The 8,407-nt window shown below is 42.1% G+C and overlaps 2 protein-coding genes across 2 annotated transcripts; one reads left to right on the top strand and one right to left on the bottom strand.

The window, feature by feature from the left end:
- Positions 1 to 45: 45 nt before the first annotated feature.
- On the top strand, positions 46 to 5,221 carry LOC111668984 (NAD(P)H oxidoreductase RTN4IP1, mitochondrial-like). Its single transcript, XM_023425186.2, has 5 exons — positions 46 to 147; positions 270 to 406; positions 980 to 1,163; positions 3,092 to 3,187; positions 4,262 to 5,221. The coding sequence occupies exons 2-5, from the start codon at positions 399 to 401 to the stop codon at positions 4,463 to 4,465; spliced, it is 492 nt and encodes a 163-aa protein (XP_023280954.2). The 5' UTR covers positions 46 to 147; positions 270 to 398; the 3' UTR covers positions 4,466 to 5,221.
- Positions 5,188 to 8,371, bottom strand: LOC111668993 (beta/gamma crystallin domain-containing protein 1-like). Its single transcript, XM_023425200.2, has 4 exons — positions 7,546 to 8,371; positions 6,955 to 7,113; positions 6,359 to 6,521; positions 5,188 to 5,740 (listed from the first exon to the last, which is right to left on the bottom strand). The coding sequence occupies exons 1-4, from the start codon at positions 7,549 to 7,551 to the stop codon at positions 5,652 to 5,654; spliced, it is 417 nt and encodes a 138-aa protein (XP_023280968.1). The 5' UTR covers positions 7,552 to 8,371; the 3' UTR covers positions 5,188 to 5,651.
- Positions 8,372 to 8,407: the final 36 nt, after the last annotated feature.

Below are 8,407 nucleotides of genomic sequence, written 5' to 3' on the forward strand. Positions count from 1 at the left end.
GCTCTTTCATTCAAGTTAGCATTAAAATGGTTTTAAAATCTTGCCTTTAACCCACAGACTGTAAAAATTTAAACTGATGTGTAATCTAACTCTCCCAGGGTTTTGATCACTGGAGGATCAGGAGGTGTTGGAACATTCTCTATTCAGGTAAGGCAAGGTGTTTTCCACTGGCTGCACCAGCATGTATGTTTGACTCACTCTGCGTGAGTCTAATGCCATTCGCTGTGTCTGTGTGTATATTCCTGTTTTCCTCCTCTGTGTGCTGCCAGTTATTGAAGGCCTGGGGTGCCCACGTAACAGTTACCTGCTCCCAGAATGCAGAGGGCCTTGTTCGAGGGCTGGGGGCCGATGAAGTGGTGGATTACACAGCAGGAGACGTGGTTGAACAACTAGAAATTATGGAAAAGTATGTTTTGTTGCCGTGAAAAGTGTGTGTTTTTAGAAGTAATCATACTAACAAACTGTGTGGTACATTATGTGTAAAAGTGGTGGCATTGTATTGGTTTCTTTTAAACAGATCAGACCAGAATCTTTTTCTTTTTTTACAGCACCCAAGCCTCATGAAATAGCATTAGACTCAGTGCCAGTCCAATAAAGGTGCTAATGAAAAGGAATCATCCAGGACTGCTAAAACTGTGCACACTTCTCCCCTCTAAACACCACCAAATGTGGTAAACATCTTCCTGTCAGCCTGGCACACATGCTCACTGACTCACTTTCTAGTTTCCATGGATACCAGGGCTCAAGGCCTCAGTGGACTCTAGTGCACCCCTCTCCCTGCCCCCAAAATAAACCCTGGCTTTAGCTTGAAGACAAGAATGATCTTTTCCACAGATACTCTTTAACAATATTTACGACCTGAGATGAAAATGCATTCAGTGTTCTAAGCTGCTACAAAGTGTGTGTTTAGTTTTCTGTATTTTAAACTTTCCTCCACTGGGGTTCCTCTAAGTCTGACTGTGTGTGTTTGCATGCTCAGGTTTGACGTGATTTTGGACAACGTCGGTGGAGACACGGAGCAGTGGGCGGTGGGCCTGCTGAAGCCCTGGTCTGGGGCGAAGTACATCACACTGGTGACACCTTTACTCCTCAACACTGATTCCATGGGCCTGCTGGAGGGGACGATTCACGCTGGATTCACCCTGCACACCAAGGCCTTACAGGTAAACATGAGCAAAACAAACTCTTAATGTCATCACCGACGTGAAAGACGATACTGCTGTTTTCAGGACCCTTACTAACCTGTTGTGTATTTTTGTTAAATGCTTTGAGCCTGGCAGTTTTCATTAGAATGGGTGTGGAAAACAGGTGCTCCCAAACTGAAGTGGAATAGTTAATCCTCATTGGCATGGAAAGACAACATTGTGTAATGGGTGTACACCTGTTCCATCCAGTTGAAGCTATTGCTGTGTTTTATTTCCATTCAGTTGATCAGATGAATCAAAGTTCAGTTGACAGCAAGAGAGAAAATCATGAAATAACTTGACTTAGCTTCATAGCTTCATGTTCTCCCTTTGCAGAGGTGATTATGCTTGATCTGTAGAAATATACCCTACAAGGTATAATAAATCTGACTGTGTGCAGCAGAAGAGGGACTTTGACATCAAGACTTTGAGTCCCCCGCATGTGTGTAAGCTTCATATTATTGTGTGTACATCCTGTCCCACCAGCTGTTAGTGGAGTGCATGTGTAATGAGGGTAGTGGGTGAATAGGCGAGGACAGGGTGGAGCTGCTCTAGGAACTGAGTCAAGTTGTCCTCAGCAGTGGAGGCACTGGTGACAGCATGGCTGGCAATGTGTGTGTGTGTGTGTGTGTGTGTGTGTGTGTGTGGGGGGCGTGAGTTGTGTGGTCTAGACTGCGTGTGTATGTGAGTGTGGGCGTTATTCTAAATGTGGCGTGCATGCGCATGTGTTTGCTGCTGAACCAGCAGTATTTGGTGTTTGTGCAGATTGTGGCCGACTATCTCCCCCCCGACAAATACCAGTGTTTGTGTGTTTCTTGCCAAGCCTCCGGGCCCCTTTGTCCATGGGAGCATCCAGCTGGTCAGTTTGGCGAGGTTGAGTTGCAGCAGTCACACCCTCAGTGGCCGGCTCTGTACAGCATGTCATTTTCATCTGGGAGATCACAGTGCAATTGAGCCCTCTAGTGTTAAACTTCTTGTTAGCACTGAATGATCAGTAAGAATCTATTGGTTGTTTTTGTTTTTCAAGCAAGCAGAGATAGTTTCACCAAAGCCTAAGAGGTTTGGCGGAGTGATGCCACATAATAATATTTTATGATCAAATATCAAGCAGTTAACTTTCCAGATAGGAACAGGAGTTTCGTCCTTTTCTTTTCTCATTGTATTTCAGGTGCTTTCTAGTGCAGCTCTTCTGGAATAGGGCCAGTTTTTGCTTGTAACGTGCTTAACACATTAAGTTGGCAAAATAGTGCATATTATTAGGAACAACCGGTTACCATGAAGATAATTGTCGTGAGATTACTATATGTAAATTATAGAAGGAATATGACTCTGTTTAAGATCATCACCATCCTGTTATTTGATGCAAATGTTTCTGTCCGCTGACAGTGACAAGAGTAAACTAGATCAAACTAGATTATAGGTGGTGTTCCAAATGAAACTCAGATTTGGTTGGTAGGAAAACTAGCTATGCTACCTCGCATTCAAAATTTGAATGTGAGGTAGCGTAGCACTCAGTAGGTTAGAGTAGTAACAGGTTTATCAGCAAATGTGTTATGATTAGTTTTTCTTCCATATAATCCAGGTGTTTACTCATTTAACATATCAATGTGATTGTGGCGTTTCTCCCAACATGCATCATGTGTGTGTGCTGACTTGTATTATACCTCGGTTGCTTTTTGTAACTCACAATACTTTACATTCAAATTTTGACTCAAACAAATTTGCCAATTTCACTTAGACTCGTGGTATTTTCAGTATTAAATTAAAGCTGTCGACATTAATGAAAATGTAGGGATCTAATCAGGACTCCTGCAGACCCAGATAGCAGCTGTGTGGGGTCTTTTATACTCAGTGAGGTACAAAACTGTCAGACTTCTAATCTTGCCTCCCCGCTGTTCTCCTCTTAGAACATAATATCAAGCGGAGTCTTCTACCGGTGGGGATTTTATGCTCCAGATGGGCCTGCTCTGGACGAGATCAGAAAGCTGGTTGATGCAGGGAAGGTACTGTATATACAGTCCATGCTTATTACTCACATTATACAGACTTATCATTCACAACCACTTGTACTGACAGAACAGGGAGATGGAAATCCTCTCATTTGCACATCAGTCACAGCCTGAGAGTAAAATTGATGCCGGGATGGAAATCATACCGCACACTGAATATGAACATACCATGGATTCCACACATGCCTGTATTCAAGGCTCCCCTGTGGCTTTGTTAAGGAGTGAGCATTCCCACTGTGCTGGTTGGTCGGCTGGTGGTGTGCACAGTTGGCTGCTGGGCGATCAAGGCAGGCGCCAGGAGACGGTGAATGGATTTTTAAACAGTGCTGAGCAGCCATTCGCAAAAGCGTGCGGGACCTCTGTCCTTTTGTCCCGGGGCTTACAACGAGCGGCACACTCAGACCAGTGGCGGGAAGCCGTGGACACACACACAGAAACCCGCACAAAAAACACACACACGCACGCTCTCTCTGCATGTCCTATTCTCAGTCAGAAGTGTGGACGGTTTCCAGTGTGACGCCACTGCGCTCCCCATTCATTGTTAACCACAAGAGATGCTGACCAGAATAACAAGCCTGGCTGCTCGTGTTGTGGGACTAGCACAGGATTGTCCAGCCTCATCACATTCTGAACCCCTCCCTCACCTTTTCACATTTGCAGCTATGAAAGCAGAGATGATGTAGCATTAGCAGCTTGTGGGTATTTGTCTAAATTGATTAAATAATGGTTGCCGTGCACTGGTAAACAAAATAGTGTATTTATTCATTTATTCTGATTAAAAGCACTTAATGCATGGTGTGTACCCCATCAGCACATATTAGAAAGCACGTTATCACTGAAAAATGTGTGTAATTGACTCATTTGTCAATCTGTCAATACTAATTCCTCTAGCTAATGAAGCATTACACCCATCCGTTTTCCCAAACCGCTGCAACAAAGGCTGGAGCCAGATACAATCAATCCCCTCTCTGATATGCTCAAACTTTACATTTGATCTCTTAATTGTTACCTGAGTGCTTTTTTTTAAAGCTGATATTCCTGATATTTTTTCTTGCTGTATCATCACAGATCCTGCCAGTTGTGGAGGCCCAGTTTCCTTTTACCCAGGTGCCCCAGGCTTTTCAGAAGCTGGAGCAGGGCCACGCCAGAGGGAAGACCGTGATCAGGGTGGCCGAAAAGGACGACAGACAGGTTGAAGAGCTGGTGCAGAATATCTGCACAGAGGCTGCAGAGTCAGAGCAGGAAGGGCAAGGAACAGCCAAGCAACACTGAAGAGAGGAAGCAGAGTGCCAAGAGAATAAAGCTTCTGTGATCCCTCTCACCTTTACAAGGCGATTCTTGACAGCAGCAGGCTGTAGTATCTGAACAAATCAGAGGTGCTGCTATAGTGGAGCAGACTACAAGCGTGATCTGAGCTTGCAACGGGAGAGTGCCAAAGACTGTTGTTCTTGTTGAACCTTACAACCTCCTGTACTGTCTTGAAGTTTTCACAGGGTGCTTGACTTATGCTGTTTTCATGTCATGGTGACGTTACTGATAATTACCAACTGAGGACTAATAAATACCATTCAGGTCAGTATCCAGCTGGTAATTACAGCCAGGCGTTTGGTAACTTTATGACAGCCGGTACATAATTTAAAAAAATCTGTTGCGCGCATAGTCAGCTTGAAATGTTCTGTCAACACATGTTTATGTGCAGTACCAGGGAAGCAGAACCAACAGGATAAGGCAGGTCACTATTTGCATCTTTTCTTGCATTTGCACTGTCCCCATGTTGAGTTGTTTGATTACTACTACGAGTGCATGCAAATCATTTGATCATCATCACCTTGCATCCCACATTATGTGGCGCCATCATACAGTTAATCTAAGCAGAAAACACCGGTTCAACTTCTGGGGAACAACAAATAATGAAACTTCAGATCTGAAATATTTAGTTTCTACACTGTTGTATAGAAGTGCAGCTCATTCTACTGTACAATGTATACAAGAAATGTATTCATAAAAATACTTTTATTTTGAAAACAAGACTTGTGTTTCCTCTTGTTGCATGCAGCTGGAATATATAGTGTATAACATGACATTGCATAAAAATATATGAAAATGTGTTAACACTGTTTAACTTAATTAACATCAGGAAAACAGATTTATTCAATGAAAAGACAAAATACAAACCTTTGGGTATATTACTGGAAGTGTAAAATATGCATTACAAGTTCAGACTCCACTATTTGCATGTTCAGTGGGCAGTCGTACATTCTTATGGATCTATCCATAGCGCTCCATGTTGACCTCCACGTTGGAATTTTGTTTTTCAGAGTTCATCCGCGGCAAAGGTTTTGTATATCCCATGGCGTACCTCGTCCTTGAGCACTTGTCATGCAGCTGTATAACAAAGCCTCTGGCAGAGCTGTGCCTCTGCTAATATCAGCATCCAGCATCAGCAGCCTGGAGGTGGTCAGATAATCTCCACATTCCACCTTTGTTGGGGTTTATTTGGGTCAAGTGAGTTCAGAATCACTTGGTTTTTGTCATAGTGATGCCCCCCTGAAAGAGAGAGATGTTTTCTAATTAATATATTATTTTTAATTATGATTCTGGGTAGTAAAGTATTATTTTTTAAAGAGGGTGCCTTATTTACCGCAGCAAGAATGAGTTCATGTTCACTGTGTATTATTAAAGATAAACAACACTCATATAGAATCATGAATAATGAGGCATTCAAAAATCTTACCCTGTTCATTGTATATGATCTGATTATACAGTAATGTTACTATTTCAGTCGTATAGTTAAAATATCATCTAGAATACTACACACTCAATGATAGCTGGTTCACTAACACTGTTTAGTCCACAAGGTGTCACTAATTGACTGATGTTGGCCCCACAAGTGTAGGGACAAGATGACTCTTGTTGGTAACACTAGACTGTATTAAACAAAAGTTGCATCCTGAGTTGGACACTGTAGTGTTGTGCAGGACTATGAATGCCTCATAATACAACTGATAATAATTTTTAAAATTTTCTATAAGTTCATTGTGCTTAATTCTAACAGTAAAACCTGATCAGGAAGTGTGTGGAAATTACAACCTTGAAATTGTGAAAACTGTCTGACATTTGGATCCCAGCTAGAAGCTACATCTCATGCCAGATATGGATGCTCACCTTTGACTTCCAGGACCAGATCAGAGGTGGGGGTGTAGCGGATAAAGCCCTCGGGGGTGATGCTCCACAGGTGGACTTGGTTTTCTGGCTCTGGGGTGAGACCGACACGGCTTCCTGCCATGGTCACACTGCCGCTGGGACTCAGGCAGCACTCCTCCAGCAGCTGGAAACACGAGTAAAAGAGTTGATTATTTTGTCCAGTGACATTTAAAGGAATATAGAGAGCTGGGCTTGTCTGTTCCACTGAAGTATTTCACATGGTAATAGAGTTTAGAGTGGGTGAACTACACAGTGTTTAGTATGACATTGGGGAGGGGGGGGGTGTGCTTAAAAAATAGTGTTGAGTTATTTGAACTTCAGCAGCAGTAGACCTGATAGCCAGGTCTGTTCCACTAAAATTCAGCTCGAGTCTTCAGTGTTTGTCTTGCCCTCTGCTTGACCTGGTCTGGAATCACATTAGGTCTTCATTAAGATGACCTGAACTACAGATACCTCTGTTTTAAACAAGGCTCCATGATTACTTATTCATAGCACCCAGGACAAGCTTTCCCTGAACCCTGACCTACTGATTAGTAGTATGATCATTGGTACTGTACCTTGCAGTGGAGATGTCCATTGTGGTAGAACCAAATCTGCTCGAATCCATCGGTTGCCTCTGTTTCTTGTATCCGCAGCAGTTTGACATCATCTAAATCGCCGGTCACTGACATCATGAGCCCCGTCTGTCTGTTCCTTACACGAAAGTGCATTTGCTTCTACTCGAAAAATACACGTGACAAAAAATAAAATAAAATAATGAAGATATTCAGTGATTCCATCAGGGTTAGATCTTGTGTTTCATCAAAGCTTCTCACTATTCTCCACCAGACAATTACATCTTTTATCATGCTTCAATAATTACAATATCAGAAGGGCTTAGCTATAACAATGACAAAATTTGTTTCAATAAGAAAGATGTTATTTCCATTAAAACAAAAACTGCTTTTTAAAATTAATACTGTTTGAAAGTGTAATAAGTGGCAACATGTGTGTTTTTTAAATTATTTGTCAATTTCCTGCAGCTAACATAATTGAGAGATTACATACATGTACAAAATATTTATATTTAGAAGTATTAAAAACCAGTGGTTTAGGCGTAGCTCCACCTTTGTGGCGTACAGATTTTCTAATGCAGAGAACTGATGTACCTGCATAAGAGGGCGGAGGGACCCGATCTTTTGCCAGCCGCTGAACTTGCGCCAGTCGAGAATCTCACCAGGTTTCAGCAAAATCTGAGCACCCCGATAGTTGACTCCCTCATATAACACCCACCTGGTAGTACGGAAAAGACAAAGACACAGTCAGCTTTTACATATTCAACAGCTACAATCAAACCAATACAAGATAAATACCGTTTACAATACTGTTTCCTGACTGGTTTGTTGTATTCATGCATTCATTTTTTTCATTTTAACAGTCTGCAAAGGCATACAGTTAAAAGTTAGGCAAGTAGTTTGGTAGAACTTTTATATTTTTCTTTCTTTCTTTTTTCTTCTTCCATATCTAATGATTGGTGCCTGTTACATTATGCTTTCATCTTGGAAATGACATTACAGCCTCTGCAGAGCATCCTGGTTAGATAAAGGGTGATGAAAAATAAAACACAAGTCACAAAAATGATTACTCAATTATAAACAGTTCTTTGATTCAAAACATTTCAGAAACAATCTAAATTTGAATTATTCTGACATTATAAGCCCAGGCTATCTAACTTGGGATGCCGCTGGGGAAAAAAAACGTTTCTCTTTTTACTTGAAGGTGCATTTTTGAGTCCTCTCTTCCATGAAGCACCTCGCCAAAGATAATTTTCTAAAATGTGCTGAGCCTCACAACTGGCCAATTTCAATGTGACACTAAGTGTTCTGACTGAATAGCGCTGCTCTTTGGCTGATTGCCCCGTCTCCCCTGCAGTAGGAATGTGCCACTCCAGAGACAGCTCTGGCTCACTGTGAGCCCTTTATTTCCTCAGCATGGACTCACACCTACAGTCTGAATCTCACACATCAGCAG

Source organism: Seriola lalandi, unplaced genomic scaffold (genome assembly GCF_002814215.2).
Source record: "Seriola lalandi dorsalis isolate HSWRI2012SDOR001 ecotype SW California unplaced genomic scaffold, Sedor1 jcf7180002004470, whole genome shotgun sequence".
In the NCBI taxonomy this organism is placed as follows: Eukaryota; Metazoa; Chordata; class Actinopteri; order Carangiformes; family Carangidae; genus Seriola; species Seriola lalandi.

What these genes read in the sequence shown, in the direction of transcription:
- LOC111668984 (XM_023425186.2), top strand. An exon ending in TGCACACCAAGGCCTTACAG is followed by an intron (nt 1,164 to 3,091) that starts GTAAACATGAGC and finishes TTCTCCTCTTAG; the next exon opens with AACATAATATCAAGCGGAGT. An exon ending in AGCTGGTTGATGCAGGGAAG is followed by an intron (nt 3,188 to 4,261) that starts GTACTGTATATA and finishes GTATCATCACAG; the next exon opens with ATCCTGCCAGTTGTGGAGGC.
- LOC111668993 (XM_023425200.2), bottom strand. An exon ending in ATGGACATCTCCACTGCAAG is followed by an intron (nt 6,522 to 6,954) that starts GTACAGTACCAA and finishes TCGTGTTTCCAG; the next exon opens with CTGCTGGAGGAGTGCTGCCT. An exon ending in TCTGGTCCTGGAAGTCAAAG is followed by an intron (nt 5,741 to 6,358) that starts GTGAGCATCCAT and finishes TCTCTCTTTCAG; the next exon opens with GGGGGCATCACTATGACAAA.